This window comes from Nerophis lumbriciformis, linkage group LG03 (genome assembly GCF_033978685.3).
Source record: "Nerophis lumbriciformis linkage group LG03, RoL_Nlum_v2.1, whole genome shotgun sequence".
NCBI classification, from domain to species: Eukaryota; Metazoa; Chordata; class Actinopteri; order Syngnathiformes; family Syngnathidae; genus Nerophis; species Nerophis lumbriciformis.
Genome location: NC_084550.2, coordinates 57,230,158 through 57,247,761, shown reverse-complemented (window position 1 = coordinate 57,247,761; position 17,604 = coordinate 57,230,158). Strand labels below are relative to the sequence as shown.

The window sequence follows — 17,604 nt, the reverse complement described above, 5'->3', positions numbered from 1 at the left end:
AGTGAATGCAAACGCATACTTGATCAACACTGAGGGTGGCTGTTTAAACAACTTTAACACTGTTACAAATATGCGCCACACTGTGAACCCACACCAAACAAGAATGACAAACACATTTCGGGAGAACATCCGCACCGTAACACAACATAAACACAACAGAACAAATATCCAGAACCCCTTGCAGCACTAACTCTTTCGGGACGCTACAATATACACCCCTCACTACCACCAAACCATGCCAACCCCCCCCCCCCCCCCCCCCCCAACCCCGCCCACCTCAACCCCGCCACCCCCCACTTCACTTTGTGAAAGTCAAAGTATAGTATTTCCCATAGTTGTAGTGGGTATTAGGATTATCTCAGGGAGAGCATGTCCCAAATTCTAAGCTGCTGTTTTGAGGCATGTTAAAAAAAATAATGCACTTTGTGACTTCAATAATAAATATGGCAGTGCCATTTTGGCACTTTTTTCCATAACTGGAGTTGAAGTTGTTCTCTTATTTTGGAAAACCTTGTTTTTGATTGATTGATTGAAACTTGTATTAGTAGATTGCACAGTACAGTACATATTCCGTACAATTGACCACAAAATGGTAACACCCGAATAAGTTTTTCAACTTGTTTAAGTTGGGGTCCACGTTAATCAATTCATGGTAATGTTACATTGTTTAATGCATCCAACGGGGCATCACAACAAAATTAGGCAAAATAATGTGATAATTCCACGACTGTTTATATCGGTATCGATTGATATCGGAATCGGTAATTAAGAGTTGGACAATATCGGAATATCGGCAAAAAAAGCCATTATCGGACATCTTTAATGTTACACTTACATTTTAACAGCTACAGTACATCACGCCGGGTTAGCTTATTCTCTGGGGAAAAAAACAAATGGTCAAACAGCCCTAATGTCAGAAACAGACTGGCAGGTAGTTGATATTGCTTCAGGCTTTGTTTTAAGATGTGATGGAAAGCCTACTCTTATTTTCATTTTCAAAAGTTGAAAATTAATCATTTAAGTTAAGCAGTCTAACATCTGCACAACAATGCTTTCTTTCCACCCTCATGTGTCTGCAGCTGGGAACGCAGGGTGGACCCCATGGGCCGGGTGTACTTCGTGGACCACATCACCAGGACGACCACGTGGCAGCGCCCCACACAGGAGTCTGTGCGTAACTACGAGGAGTGGCAGCATCAGCGCAGCCAGCTGCAGGGAGCCATGCAGCAGTTTAACCAGAGGTTCATCTATGGGGTGAGCTCTGAAACGAAATCCAAAATCCAAAGAATTACATTTTGAAAGATATGTTTTTTTTATGTTTTCCTTTCTTTTTTGTCCAGCTCCAAGACCAGCTTGCGGCAACATCCAACAAAGAGTTTGACCCACTGGGACCCCTGCCGCACGGTTGGGGTAAATATCAAAGCTGGATGTTTTTGGATTTCTTCAAGTTTTAGAAAATGATTGCAAATATATCCATCCATCCATCCATTTATACCGCTTGTCCCTTATCTATATATATATATATATATATATATATATATATATATATATATATATATATATATATATATATATATATATATATATATATATATATATATATGTATGTATGTATGTATGTATGTATATATGTATGTATATATGTATGTATGTGGGACGGCGTGGCGCAGTGGAAGAGTGGCCGTGTGCAACCCGAGGGTCACTGGTTCAATCCCACACCTAGTACCAACCTCGTCATGTCCGTTGTGTCCTGAGCAAGACACTTCACCCTTGCTCCTGATGGGTGCTGGTTAGCGCCTTGCATGGCAGCTCCCTCCATCAGTGTGTGAATGTGTGTGTGAATGGGTAAATGTGGAAGTAGCGTCAAAGCGCTTTGAGTACCTTGAAGGTAGAAAAGCGCTATACAAGTACAACCCATTTATCATTTATTTATTTATGTAATATATGTATGTATGTATGTATATATATATATATATGTGTATGTGTATATGTATATATGTATGTATATATGTAATATATGTATGTGTGTATATATATATATATATATGTGTATGTGTATATGTATGTATGTGTATATATACCTGTATATACATACAGGCCAAACGTTTGGACACACCTTCTCATTCAATGTGTTTTCTTTATTTTGTTGATCATGTACAATGTAGATTGTCACTGAAGGCATCAAAACTATGAATGAACACATGTGGAGTTATGTACCGGTACTTAACAAAAAAAGGTGAAATAACTGAAAACATGTTTTATATTTTAGTTTCTTCAAAATAGCCACCCTTTGCTCTGAGAACTGTTTCGCACATTCTTGTCATTCTCTCGATGAGCTTCAAGAGGTAGTCACCTGAAATGGTTTTCACTTCACAGGTGTCATAGTTTTGATGCCTTCAGTGACAATCTACAATAGTCGTGAAAATAAAGAAAACACATTGAAATGAGAAGGTGTGTCTAACTTTTTGGCCTGTACTGTATATAAGTTAAAATTAAGGTACCAATGATTGTCACACACACACTAGGTGTGGTGAATATATACATATATATCTATATATATATGTATATGTATATGTATGTATGTATATGTATATGTGTATATATATATACATATATTTTTTATTTTTGTATTTATTTCTTTTTTCTTTTTTTCTTTCAGAAAAGAGGACAGACAGCAATGGCAGAGTGTATTTTGTTCACCACCCAACACGGGCAACACAATGGGAAGACCCCAGGACACAAGGGTCAGTTCAAATGGCAACTAAATCTAGCAGTGTTCTTTTGTTTTTTCCCCTTTGGGGGGTGCTAATGTTTCAATCTTGTGTCTGTGTGTGCTGTTCAGGCTGCTCAATGACAAGCCTTTGCCTGAAGGGTGGGAGATGAGGTTCACCGTGGATGGCACTCCCTACTTTGTGGATCACAACAGACGAACCACAACCTACATTGACCCACGTACAGGGAAATCCTCCCTGTGAGTAGTCGGATGTGCGGTAATTCTTCATTAAATAGCCCAAGGAGGGTGAATTTTTATGCTGTTTTTCCAACAGTGAAAACGGCCCACAGATTACCTACGTGAGGGACTTTAAAGCCAAAGTGCAATACTTCAGGTTCTGGTGTCAGGTAAGAAATGTTATATTGTGTGTGTATTCGTGATGGAATGGTTTATGAAATAAATCTAAACCATTCTGTAATCTGAGTAACCACAGTGTGTTGCCCAGGTCATGTTTTTTTTATTTGTGTTACAAATCAAGAGCGTGGCCTCTGCTTTGGATGGGCTTGTTTACATGCCGAGTTAGACTAAACATTTCAAGGACAGCACCGAGTTCTTCAGCATGCCTGTCTTGGCTACATCCAAGGGGACACGCTACAACACTTGCATGATATCATCTTACTTCTTTTCTGTCCATCACCTGTGTGAGGCTCCGCCCGTCCGCGCGAATACACACACAAACACACCCCTCCCCTCAACCCTCAGTAAATCAGTGTTGATGAATTAAAAACAAGACTAATAGTTTTTAGAAACAAAACCCAATCATATTAAATTTTGTCATGTAAATGGGTGGGACAAATTCAGATTATATCCAATCACAGTTCTCTAATAGCGTACAATATGACAGAGGGTGGGAGTTAGCAAAGAAGGGGGCCAATCACATGTTTTTCCTTCTGAGATGAAGAAGTTCAAGTTGAATGTCTCCCCGGCAGCGCCAAAACAGGTGAGGCTGCAAAAGTGTTGAAAATTGTGGTTAGATGGTCGCAGGGTGAATGATCAATTAATAATTGCAAGGTCGAAAAGGGATTTGAGTCGGAGTGAGGAAAGCAGTGACTTTGGTGAGGAACAATTTTGCAGGAAGAGGTTTTGGAGTACGGTAGCTCTAGGGGTGTAACGGTACGTGTATTTGTATTGAACCGTTTCGGTACGGGGGTTCCGGTTCGGTTCGGACGTGTACCGAACGAGTTTCCACACGGACATATTAAGTAGCGTAACGCACGTTGTGTAAACAATGCACACCGAGGCACAACACACGGCATGCTAGCAGCTAACGGGCTATGATAGACTGACCATACGTCCTCTTTTCACCGGACATGTCCTCTGTTGCGGAGCTGTCAGGGCGGAGTTTCTTAAATGCCTCAAATGTCCGGCATTTTGAGTTAGTGTTGCGTGTATTTTCAATGTACGTTCAGGGTTAAGAAGGGGTTAAAAACAAAACAAATTGTGCGCGCAGCAGCATTTGTGAGGGAGGGGCAGAGACAGAGAGAGCGAGAGAGTTATAATAAACGCGCATGCGTCGCCAGGCTCTGCTTTTTATCCATAGATTTATCAGATTTAATTTTTTATTAACTATAGCAGGGCCCACAGCTCATGTTTTAAAGGCCCACGGCACATTCTAAAAATACTATTAAAATAAACAAAAACATAACAAAAGTGAAATAAAAAAGCTTAAAGGTTAAATGTAATTTAGAAAAAGTTGCAATGCTGACTAATAAAACAAAGCTGTTTTTTTTCATTCAAACTGTCATTGCTCAAAACATAATATTGAATCAAATTCAATGTTATTATGAATTATTGACCTATTCAAGGTTCCGATTACTTCACATCAAATATTCCACTAAGAAAAATATTTTTGGTGGAAGATTTTGCAAATTTGGTAAATAAATAACCCAACAATTTATATTTTGTTGTTTACTTACTGTACCGAAAATGAACCGAACCGTGACCGCTAAACCAAGGTACGTACCGAACCGAAATTTTTGTGTACCGTTACACCCCTAAGTAGCTCATCAAGTAGCAGTGAGAAAGATAGAGTTGTGCGAAAGAAGACAGATGGTGAGAAATAATTCAAAGTAATACTAAAATTCAAGGAAGGGCAGGATATAAAAAAAGTAGGACCAAGTGCAATTACTCGGTTCCTCTGTGGGAACATAGGCGACATAAAGAAGGCTATTACAACGGTGACCTAATGATGGTGTGCAAAAGTGAGGGGCAAAGAGAAAAGGCATTAAAACTTAAACGTCTTTGTAAAAAGAAGTTGCAGAGGGGAAAGGTAGAATCTAGGAGACCAACAAAAGGAGTAATCTATGGTATTCCAGTGAGTGAGGATTTGGACAAAATGAAGGAGATAATTAAAGGAGGGGAAGTATTCAACATGAGGAGATTAAAAGCAAGGAGAGGAGGAGAAAAAGTGGATAGCCTGTCAATATTAGTGGAATTTCAAGAGGAAATTCTTCTTAAATTTGTATTTATAGGGTACATGAGGTATAAAGTGCAGTTGTTTGTACCGCCACCTCTGCGGTGTTACAAATACCAGAAGTATGCACATATAGCGGCTTATTGTAAAGGGGAATAGACATGTGGAAGGTGTGGGGGAGGTCATGAATATGGCAAGTGTGGAGCAGGGGTGCAGGAGAAGTGTGTCAATTGTGGTGGAGCACACAGTGTTGGCCACACAGACTGTGAGGCAAGAAAAAAGGTGGCTGAAATACAGAAAATAGGAACGGGGGATAAACTATCATATGCAGAGGGAGATTAAAAGTGCAAGGAGATAAAGTTGTGGAAAAAGTAGACATGTGTTGTAGCATCCAGGACTCACACATTTTTATATTTTATGGCTGAAGTGATTAACTGTACATTCCAAGCTAAGCATAAGTCTGAGAAAACAGCAATTGTGGTGAAAAGTGCAACTCGATATTTGGATATAAAAGGCATCACCTGTGAGCAAGTATACAAACAACTCAAAAATCAAGAAGGGGGGTAGAAGAAGCTGGTGTTGAATATCAAACCTAAGAATAAACGATCTGGAATGAAAAGTATGAATTTATAAATTTGGGAAAAACAGGAGCATTCATTTGTGGCAGATGTTTTATTTTTTATAATTTGTTTGTGTATACCTAGTAGAGATGCGCGGATAGGCAATTATTTCATCCGCAACCGCATCAGAAAGTCGTAAACCATCCGCCATCCACCCGATCTAACATTTAATCAGAACCGCACCCGCCCGTTGTTATATATCTAATATAGACGATGCAAGGCATTAGTGAGGTTATAAAGCTTTTGCCTGTTAAAGAAAGGAGACTGATCCAATGCAGTACAGACATTCAATGCGTGCCACGCTGTCACGGCCCAGACGCACACCAGTGCGCAATCATATGGGAGCCGCGCTGAGCGCACCTCCAAGCGCGTGGAGGTGCGATGTCCCTCGCACCCGCGGCGGCTCCACCCGGGCTCGCGCCCGAGGCTTCAGCGCGCACCGCGGCGGCCATCCTACTCGTCGCGGCCTAGCCCTCGCGGCTCTCGCTGCCGGCGACGGCCGGGTATGGGCCCGACGCTCCAGCGCCATCCATTTTCAGGGCTAGTTGATTCGGCAGGTGGGTTGTTACACACTCCTTAGCGGGTTCCGACTTCCATGGCCACCGTCCTGCTGTCTATATCAACCAGGGTGAGCCCCACCCCTTTCGTGAGCGCACTGCGCGCGGAGTGACCCCTGTTACGCGCCCCCGGCAACAGGGGTGGCGGACAGGTAAGCTGCGCGGGCGGAGCGCGCGGAGTGACCCCTGTTACGAGCCCCCGGCCACGGGGGTGGCGGGCAGGTAAGCTGCTTACCTGCAGCGTGTGACGCCGGCCGCGGCGAAGGCGGACGAGGTGGGGTGTCGGTGCGGTGGGCGCGGTGGTGACCCTGGACGTGCGTCGGGCCCTTCTCGTGGATCGCCTCAGCTACGGCTCCCGGTGGGGCCCTCTCGGGGGAAGGGGCCTCGGTCCCGGACCCCGGCGAGGCGTCCCTTCTCCGCTCCGTAAAAGTGTCCATCTCTTTTGTTTTTCTTCTTCTGTTGTGGCATATGCTGCAGGTGCCTGCTCGTTTTTCGTATGTGGGTAACAACATTTAACTATGTATATATATTTCCGAATTGGTTTAACTGCCACCCGCCTGAATCTATTTAAAATCTAATTTTTTTTTATTTCAACCGCCCGACCCGACCCGCGGATAAAATCTTTTTTTTTTTTACTTCAACCGCCCGATCCGCGGATAATCCGCGGTTGTGTCCGCAAACCGCACATCTCTAATACCTAGATATGTGTTTGTGTTGAATTTCTGGAATCAAAACAAAACAAACAAAAAAATATATATATAAAATAATAATGTATCATGATATATGTTTTTCTTTTGAAATAGTGTATTAGTGGAGTACACACTTAAATGGTAAGCTATTAGTAAAAGATCATTCACATCTGGAGGGTGGCGGGAATGCACTAGCTCAGTCTACAACCACGGTAAAACAATGACAAAAAAGAAGTGTGGATGTAAAGTGTTCTACATCATATTATGTGAACAAGAGGACACATTTTATATCTGACCCTATATGAAGCCATCAGCAGGCGCGTCATTGATGCAAAAATCTACAGACTGTAAGTTAAAGCTGTGTGTATTTGCTGCTTAAGGTCTTCTGTCGAAAACAGTCAGTTGTTTTCTTGTTTAAACGCTGATTAAAACAAATGCATAGGCTACCAATGTTTGAGTCATTGTCTACATGCTTACTGGTCAGAGCACACAATGAAGTAAATATAAGTTAAAAGAACAGGGGGAACTGTTAACTGCCTGTTTGTTAGTTGATACAGTAAAACACAACTTGACAAAAAAGTAAATATAAGTATAAATATCAGTGCTGTTAAGTTTCTCTGTCTGAATGAGTGGAGAATACAGTTTGAAGCAAGATGCTGCTGACCTGATGGTAAACTAGTTTGAGAAGAATGTTTTTGTTTTATTCATAAGACTACTGTACTTTTCTGTTTGGTAAATATAGACTTTTGTGTGTAAAGTCCTACTGTAATTTAAATTCAGTTTAACAATTAAGCCATCAAGTTAAGATCAATGTTGTGATGGTTGATAAAATGTGGATGAAGGATACTTTTTAAAATTGATTTTACTTTATTTTTTTAGTTTCCCTCCTGAGAAATTGATACCTAATTGTGGTTAAGAGTTACCAGCAGGAGCTTCTTCAGGAGGAACGCCCAAGTTGTACAAGTGTGAAGGTAGAGACCTGACCAAGTGCAATCCTCTTCTCCAGTTTGTAGTTGGACACGCAGGTCCTGATGTACGAAAGGTTTGCATGTACTAAAACTAGTGCAAACTTGATAGCACACGCAAAGCTGATCTTCTAAACGTGTGCAGTGGATTGCGTCCCTTTAGTGAGCAGAATAAGGCGTGCCATCCATTTTGTGTCTCTGTCTTCATTAATATGCAAAATATATGCTGATCATCAAAACGGCTACAATACTGGGAGGAGAAAAAGCAAATCTAATTATTACGCTCAATGTAATTCATTAACATTCATCACCGTTTTTAGAGCATTATTTTGAATTTCACCAATAAATGTTAGGATTTTTACATTTACGGTTGATGGTATATAATGTGGTTATACAGATTGTACATTTACTTTTTTTTGGCCCTAATTTAAGGGTTGAAGCTTTAGGAGCCATCTTTAAGTTTGTTGGAACCACAACTGGTATATAGTAATGGTGGATTGTAAGGATATATAATATTCTGTGGTGTTAATAAGAACAACAATGTATACCATACCAAACCAAAAAGTGTAATAAGATCCGTTCCACCCCCTACTGTGCTCGTACAAATAAATGCATATTTCTGTTTTTCTATTCCTGCACAGCAACTATCAATGCCTCAGCACATTAAGATTTCTGTCACCAGGAAAACTTTGTTTGAGGATTCATTCCAGCAGGTGATTAAATGAACCCTTCTCGGCCTCTTCTTCATATCTTTCTGCTGTGCATAACTAATTTCATTGCTTTGTTTTAAAAGATCATGAGCTTCCATCCTCAAGATCTTAGACGCAGATTGTGGATCATTTTCCCCGGAGAGGAAGGTTTGGACTATGGAGGTGTGGCTAGGTAATACCTGATTCCGTCCTTTCTTGTATTAATTAAAATGAAGTAGCGCTGTTGTATTTTTCCAAAGCATAACCGCATTCTGATGTCTAGTTTATCATCAAGTTTTGATTTTTTGCAACTTGCTCATCGAGTATGACTCTTTGGTTCGTGTGTGTTCTGTGTGCGCAGGGAATGGTTCTTCTTGCTTTCTCACGAAGTGCTGAACCCTATGTACTGTTTGTTTGAGTATGCTGGCAAGGACAACTACTGCCTGCAGATCAACCCTGCATCCTACATTAACCCGGACCACCTCAAGTACTTCAAGTTCATTGGCCGCTTCATTGCCATGGTAACTGCAGTGTTATGTCACTCTTAAATAGAGGCATTTGTCAAAAAGAATCCTTAAAGAGCAGAAAAAATAAAGATCAATTATTGATTGTGTTTCCTTCATTGATCAACCCACTTTCCATCCCCAGGCCTTGTTCCACGGCAAGTTCATCGACACAGGTTTCTCCCTGCCTTTTTACAAGCGCATCCTGAACAAGCCACTTGCTCTCAAAGACTTGGAGTCCGTGGATCCAGAGTTTTACAACTCTCTCATATGGATCAAGTAAGTTTGGGGAGCAGAAATTTGATATGCTCTTTGATGTGTGGATAGTTAGCTGGCGTACATACATGTCAAATAATAATCAAGTGTTATTTTGGGGTTATTTCTATTTAATTAGGGATCCAAAGGAAGAGCTGTATCAAAAGCAAATAATTGCAGCGGTCTCTGATCTACATCAGGTCAAAAAACATTGGCTTTGAAAGCTGTGGTTGTAGGCAACCTCCTGTTGTAGATGAATGAACTCCACAAAATTTCAACAGCACAAATGGCCAGCATCCAGCAGCTCCCTGAATGTGCTTTTATATGTTTATATGAAATATAGCTTCAAAGCATAATAAGCTATAGAGAGTAAAAAAATAACAGTAATTTAAACAAACAAGTTAAAAAACAAAACAATGTCAAAAACAATTTAAGTAACATGACTGTGCTCAGTTTCATGCTATTTTTTCTCTTAGAAAATAAAGTTACATTTTATTTGGGATAATGAGTACCGGTAATAAAAATATGTATATGTGTAACAAGTATAACATTTCTGAATAATTAAAATTAATTACATGGCAGAGTCTAATTTTAAGAAGCCCAGTCAGGCAACAAATGCTATTTTTACAGGGTATTACATTTACTGTGTATTATTCACAAGGTATTTTTTAATTATTCTTTTCAAATTGGTTATGTTAAATATGCAATCAGATCAATTTGTAGGTCACTATGTTTAATTAAGAAATATTTTACAGTTAATTTTATTGAATATTTTACATATTTTTTCCTGGGGACGCTAATAGCATTGATTTGGCGGAATAGCCCTTTTTTAAAAATAATACACTGAATGTAATTTTGATGATCATTTGTCAGAAATTATTAATTCATTAGTATTTATAATGCTATATTTCTTTTGCAGGTTTAGTTTCATCCAAGTCTGGTTGGATTGTTTTTTTCTGAACTATTTGTCTTTCAGGGATAACAACATAGAAGAGTGCGGTCTGGAGATGTTCTTCTCTGTCGACAAAGAGATCCTGGGGGAGGTCACCACCCACGAGCTCAAGCCAGACGGCGGAAACATTCAAGTGACTGAGGAAAACAAGGAGGAGTACATCAGGTGTTTTTTTTAAAACGGCACACACCCTCCAACAACTCAAACAGACATGCTGTGGCGGCCAGATGTCCTTACAGTGTTTGTGACGTGCTCACTTCAGGCTGGTGGCAGAGTGGAGGCTGTCCAGGGGTGTGGAGGAGCAGACCCAGGCCTTTTTTGAGGGCTTCAATGAGGTCCTACCCCAGCAATACCTGCAGTACTTTGATGCTAAGGAATTAGAGGTACTTGAATCTAGTTGTTGACTTGCGGGGCACAAACTCATAAAATGGTGCTCACTTTCTTGCTTCTTTGCCGTTGAGGTGATGCTGTGTGGGATGCAGGAGATCGACCTCGTGGACTGGCAGAGGAACGCAATCTACAGACATTACACTCGAAGCAGCAAGCAGATTCTTTGGTTTTGGCAGGTTGGTACTGTGGTCAACTACAGCAATAATTAACATACTATTGGGTGGGGTTGTACGGTATACCGGTATTAGTATAGTACCGCGATACTAATGAATCATATTCGGTACTATACCGCCTCTATAAAGCAGAGGTGTGGACTCGAGTCACATGACTTGGACTCGAGTCAGACTCGAGTCATGAATTTGATGACTTTAGACTCGACTTGACAAAATGTAAAAAGACTTGCAACTCGACTTAGACTTTAACATCAATGACTTGTGACTTCACTTGGACTTGAGCCTTTTGAATTGACATGACTTGACATGACTTGCTACTTTCCCCAAAACCCAAAGATGAAAAAGTTATTCGGGAGCGCTCCGTATTTTTCATTGTGTACTTGTCTATCAGCGTTGCGTGTGTCAGCTGGTGTGGTCTCAGTACAACAGCCAATCAAATTAGATCTACTTTGTTTTCATCACACAGCATTCATTCAATCAAATTGCAGGACAACCAACGAAGAAGACATGTCCAAACCACACGCCAGTGAACAAAAAATGATACCTAAAATAATTTCGTTTGGGTATAAAAATTACGAGGTGGTCAACACAAAACGGTTTGCAGTATGCAACACATGCGGTTCGAAAATTACTGATGGAGAGGCAACAACTTCCAACTTCGTCCGGCATTTGAAGTTGCACAAAGAACGGTAAGTTTTGAATGTGAGATAACGTTTATTGGCTAAGTAACGTGACTTTTATAGATTTTTTTAAGCAGGGTTACGTTAGTCAATATATCACACGTAACGTTAGACGGCGGTCAGCAGCACCGCGTATTTTAGCCACCTAAAAAAAGACAAAAATAGTAAAATAAAGGTCAGTTAAAATGTATACTATATTATGAATATGTGTACCGTTTTAGCTAGCTTTCTGACATACTGTTGGTTGTTTACCTCAGTGGTCCCCAACCACCGGGCCGCGGTCCGGTACTGGTCCGTGGATCGATTGGTATCGGGCCGCACAAGAAATATATATATATATTTTTTTTTAACTTTTTTTTATTAAATCAACATAAAAAACACAAGATACACTTACAAGTAGTGCACCAACCCCAAAAAACTCTCTCCCCCCTTTTGTTTTGGGCATTGAACATGAAGACTCTTCCTTCACTGTTCCGAGTGGCCATGAGAGTCTTGGCAGTGCCTGCCTCCAGTGCTACAGTGGAGCGAGTTTTCAGCCATGGTGGCATCATACTACGCCCCCATCGTGCACAAATGACTGACAGACTCTTGGCTAATTTGGTCTTTTGCAAATGCAATGCAGCATAGGGCCCTGACATATAAAAAGTACAACTTTTTTGTTATGTTCACGTATATGTCATGTTTTTTCAATGTTAACACTTTTGTACAAATAAGTACATTTGCAATTTATTTTTCAATGTGTTTGTTCTGTAAAGGAATGAGTTAATGTTTAAAATGACTGGTTAATAGTGCTATTATGAAGTGCAATGTCAGCACAATTTTCTTTCCTGCAATTTAAAATGCACTTGTTTTAATTAATAAATACAGCGTTTGAAAAGCATACACAATCTGTGTTAATATATTAGTCTGTGGTTAAAAGGACTTGAAAGGACTCGAAACTCAAAATGCAGGACTTAGGACTTGACTTGAGACTTTCCAGTCTTGACTTTGGACTTGACTCGGGGCTTGCCTGTCTTGACTCGGGACTTGACTCGGGACTTGACTCGGACTTGAGGGCAAAGACTTGAGACTTACTTGTGACTTGCAAAACAATGACTTGGTCCCACCTCTGCTATAAAGTACCGGTCCCCCACCCGTCGTCACGTTGTGTCATGCAGACGAGCATGTTCGCGGCAGTGCACAATCCCGGCGTACTTACAAGCAGACAATGTGTGTAGACAGAAAAGGGAGGACAGACACATTGCGGTTTAATAACTAAAGATAAAGGTGAAGTTATAACACTGAAACGCCCTCAGGTAGAGGCTGATGTCTTTTCGCAGCGTTGTAACTACTTCTAAATCACTAATCCTTGTCTCCATGGCGATAAATACAGTACATTTATTTCAAGCATCATCCCTGCAGCATGAGTGATAACTATTTATGCTTCACTACACACAGTAAGTAGCACACTGGAGTTATAATATTGGATGTGTTAAAAATGATCTATAGTTGGCAACGTCAAGACAAGATTTCACTATGCCCAATAATTAACCATCTACTATCTTATCTTTGAACACATTACACATAAGTGAATGAAGGGCATACTTAGTCAACAGCCATACATGTCACACTAAGGTTGGCCGTATGAACAACGCCAACACTGTCATAAACATGTGCCTTATAGTGAAACCACACTAAACAACAATGACAAACACATTTTGGGAGCATATTTGCAACACAACATAAACACTACAGAACAAATTCCCAGAATTCCCTGCAGCACCAACTCTTCCGGGACGCTACTATAAAAACAAACACCATTGGTGGATCTACACCTAACATCCACTGTAATGATACCAAGTACAGGAGCATATCTAGTCGATACTACTATGATTACATCGATATTTTTTAGCATCAGAAAATCTTATTTAGTTTTTTTTATATTTGTTTATAAACTCAGGAAATATGTCCCTGGACACATGAGGACTTTGAATATGACCAATGTCTGATCCTGTAACTACTTACCTACTCAGTGGCCTAGTGGTTAGAGTGTCCGCCCTGAGATCGGTAGGTTGTGAGTTCAAACCCCGGCCGAGTCATACCAAAGACTATAAAAATGGGACCCATTACCTCCCTGCTTGGCACTCAGCATCAAGGGTTGGAATTGGGGGCTAAATCACCAAAATGATTCCCGGGCGCGGCCACCGCTGCTGCCCACTGCTCCCCTCACCTCCCAGGGGGTGATCAAGGGTGATGGGTCAAATGCAGAGAATAATCTCGCCACACCTAGTGTGTGTGTGACAATCATTGGTACTTTAACTTTAACTTTAACTTGGTATCCGATTGATACAAGTAGATTAATAATTCATTTTCTACCACTTATCCTTAATAATTTTGACAAAATAATAGAATGGAAAATGACACAATATGTTACTGCATATGTCAGCAGACTAAATTAGGAGCCTTTGTTTGTTTACTTACTGCTAAAAGACAAGTTGTCTTGTATGTTCACTATTTTATTCAAGGACAAACTTGCAATAAGAAACATGTTTAATGTACCCTAGGTTTTTTTGTTTAAAATAAAGCCAATAATTACATTTTTTGTGGTCCCCTTTATTTAGAAAAGTATCGAAATGCATTTTGGTACCGGTATCGGGACAACACTACTATTTGCTCTAATGAACTGACATCTGTTGGCAGTTTGTGAAGGAGATGGACAACGAGAAGAGGATGAGGCTGCTGCAGTTCGTCACCGGTACTTGTCGTCTTCCCGTTGGCGGCTTCGCCGACCTCATGGGTACGCAGCTTCTTCTTGTTATCGCGCTACTATTTGGTTTACTTGTTTCACTTAACGCCGCTTGGTTTTGATTAATGACTATAGGAAGCAACGGGCCGCAGAAGTTCTGCATTGAGAAGGTGGGCAAAGAGAACTGGCTTCCGCGAAGCCACACGTGGTAGGTACACTTTATACCTTCCTGAGCAGATGTAATTGTGTTAAAGGGCCCATATTCTACAATTATTATCTTGTCTTAGAGGTCCCACAATACAGTGCAGAGTGGGGCTTTACATAAGAGTTTAATTCATTCTGTGACCAAGCTCATATCTCAGAATACTCATATCTCAAACACTACAATTTGACTTGTATGGCATCTCCAAACAGCTTCTCTATCACACACACCATCAATAACTTTTCCATATTTTAATGGATAAAACTGCTATTTAAAAAAATATGTTAACCCCCTTGGCTGTCGTTCTTATTGTCTTCATAGCAGAGGTGTGGACTCGAGTCACATGACTTGGACTCGAGTCAGACTCGAGTCATGAATTTGATGACTTTAGACTCGACTTGACAAAATGTAAAGAGACTTGCAACTCGACTTAGACTTTAACATCAATGACTTGTGACTTCACTTGGACTTGAGCCTTTTGACTTGACATGACTTGCTACTTTCCCCAAAACCCAACGATTAAAAAGTTATTTGGGAGCGCTCCTTATCTTTCATTTTGTACTTGTGTGTCTATCAGCGTGTTGTTCCTGTCAGCTAGTGTGCTCTCAGTACAACAGCCAATCAAATTAGATTTACGTTGTTTTCATCACACAGCATTCATCCAATCAAATTGCAGGAGAACCAATGAACAAGAGTTGTCAAAAAACGTGCCAGTGAGAAACAATTATGCCAAAGTTGGTTTCGTTCGGGTATAAAAACTACGACTTGGTCAACAAAAAACGAATTGCCGTATACAAATCACGCAGTTCGAATATTACAGACGGAGACGCAACAACTTCCAACTTCGTTCGACATTTGAAGTTGCACAAAGAAAGGTAAGTTTTGAATGTAAGATAACGTTTATTGGCTAAGTAACGTGACTTTTATTTGCTGTGTAGTTAAATCAGTGAGGCTGCAAACTCACTGCTAACGTTATAACCATAGACATCTTATAAGTAGACGCAGCATCGGGCGCTACTGCCTACTGGCGCAGACGAGACGCGGGGCCGCCATCTTGGAGTGGTGATCCGCTCCACTCAGTGCAATTCATTTGGCAGGAACAATGAACTGTCAGCGCATTTAATTCATTTTACCTCACTGAATACCACTGATTTTCACGCGCTTTTTTGTCACACGTGTAGCTATGACAACGGACACATGTTTTGGCATGTTTTATTATTCATAGTTTGCTTAACAGTAATAGAATATTCTTATACGCTATAAGTGACCAGATGTCCGAGATCAAAACTGGGAATATAATCACAGAGAAGGGGGAAAAAAACGGTCAGCTATTTTTAAATTGAAGAAACGATATGATTAGGTTATATATACATGCGTATATCATACATAAACAATGTATGAATACTTTAGATATCTATATATCTTAGGGACCTATAGACTGTATCTCTGTTGCTGCAGCAGCAGAGTTTATTCTGTCTTGACACTTTGTATTGATATTTTCTATTACATTCTTCCCTTAAATGATAATGTTTACAGTGATTGTTATATATGTATTTTTTATGTTTGTCGCTTTGGATAAAATCGTCTGCCAAATACTTAAACATATATAAACACCTGAAAGTCTTTATATCAGCTAAAACCACCAATCTGTTTCACTGGATTCAGAATAAAACCAAATGCTGTCTTACCCAACAATGTTTGTATTTGAATATTGTTACTTGAAGACTTATTCCTGGTTACAATTATACTGTTAAGAAAGTATTGTCTTATATTTTGCCTAAAAAGATGAATACATCATAATCAGTGGCAGCTGGTGAATTTTGTTTTAGGTGGGGCTGAAAGTTTGTAAACCAAACGCCTGTAGGGGCGACATCATCCCCCAGAAGATTTCTTTGTGATTTTCACATACAAATATTGAAGATCTTTGCTCCTTCTCAACTCTGTGGTAATATTCTTTTTACAAAATACAACCAATAGTACGTTAATGTTAAATCTTACTTGTGAAAAGTAATCCCCTGATTCCTATTTTCAACGGTCCGCTCATTTGAGTAGGAAAACGCTGAACACCATCTTTGTTTTCTACCTGTCAACTGTCAGTTTAGGCTGCTCGCCGGCTCCTCGTCACCACTTCAAGATGCCGGCCAAATTGCTCGCGTCACAGCAATCAATGCTGCGTCTACTTATAAGATGTCTATGGTTATAACGTCATTGCAAACACGGCAATCTGTTGCATCCACTGCAGTTCGCTACCTTATTCATACTTTTTGTCAAGTGATTTTTTTTAAGCAGGGTTGCACAAGGTACCTACATAACATTACGTTAGTCAATGTATCACACACAGTAACGTAACGTAAGACGGCGGTCAGCAGCACCGCGTATTTTAGCCACCTACAAAAAGACAAACATAGTCAAATAAAGGTCAGTTAAAATGTATACGATATTAAGAATATGTGTACATATTGCATAGGGCACTGACATCTAAAAAGTACAACTCTGTTCATTGTTATGTTCATGTATTTGTTATGTTTTTCATGTGTACGCACACATCAACACACATACAGTATGAGATGAGATCAATGAGATAAGGTAAGAACAAGATAGAAACTGCTGTGGAACTAGTTACAATGCAGTATGCCATGAAAATACAGTGTTAACACTTTTGTACAAATAAGTACAGTTGCACTTGTTTTTGCAAATGTGTTTATTCTGTAAAGGAATGAGTTAAATGTTTAAAATGACTGGTTAATAGTGATAAATAAATGATAAATGGGTTGTACTTGTATAGCGCTTTTCTACCTTCAGGGTACTCAAAGCGCTTTGACACTACTTCCACATTTACCCATTCACACACACATTCACACACTGATGGAGGGAGCTGCCATGCAAGGCGCTAACCAGCACCCATCAGGAGCAAGGGTGAAGTGTCTTGCTCAGGACACAACGGACATGACGAGGTTGGTACTAGGTGGGGATTGAACCAGGGACCCTCGGGTTGCGCACGGCCATTCTTCCACTGCG

General features: G+C 40.2%; 1 protein-coding gene across 1 annotated transcript in view; it reads left to right on the top strand.

Annotated features, from left to right (window-relative positions):
* Positions 1-17,604, top strand: part of itcha (itchy E3 ubiquitin protein ligase a) — a 36,282-nt gene that overhangs the window by 15,415 nt on the left and 3,263 nt on the right. Inside the window, exons 10-23 of the mRNA XM_061939772.1 lie at positions 1,080-1,254; positions 1,341-1,410; positions 2,660-2,744; positions 2,843-2,971; positions 3,048-3,120; positions 8,659-8,730; positions 8,811-8,899; positions 9,068-9,227; positions 9,355-9,488; positions 10,441-10,581; positions 10,679-10,799; positions 10,878-10,982; positions 14,339-14,435; positions 14,520-14,592. Of these exons, the coding sequence (XP_061795756.1) occupies positions 1,080-1,254; positions 1,341-1,410; positions 2,660-2,744; positions 2,843-2,971; positions 3,048-3,120; positions 8,659-8,730; positions 8,811-8,899; positions 9,068-9,227; positions 9,355-9,488; positions 10,441-10,581; positions 10,679-10,799; positions 10,878-10,982; positions 14,339-14,435; positions 14,520-14,592 (1,524 nt within the window). The remainder of the gene's footprint in view (positions 1-1,079; positions 1,255-1,340; positions 1,411-2,659; positions 2,745-2,842; positions 2,972-3,047; positions 3,121-8,658; positions 8,731-8,810; positions 8,900-9,067; positions 9,228-9,354; positions 9,489-10,440; positions 10,582-10,678; positions 10,800-10,877; positions 10,983-14,338; positions 14,436-14,519; positions 14,593-17,604) is intronic.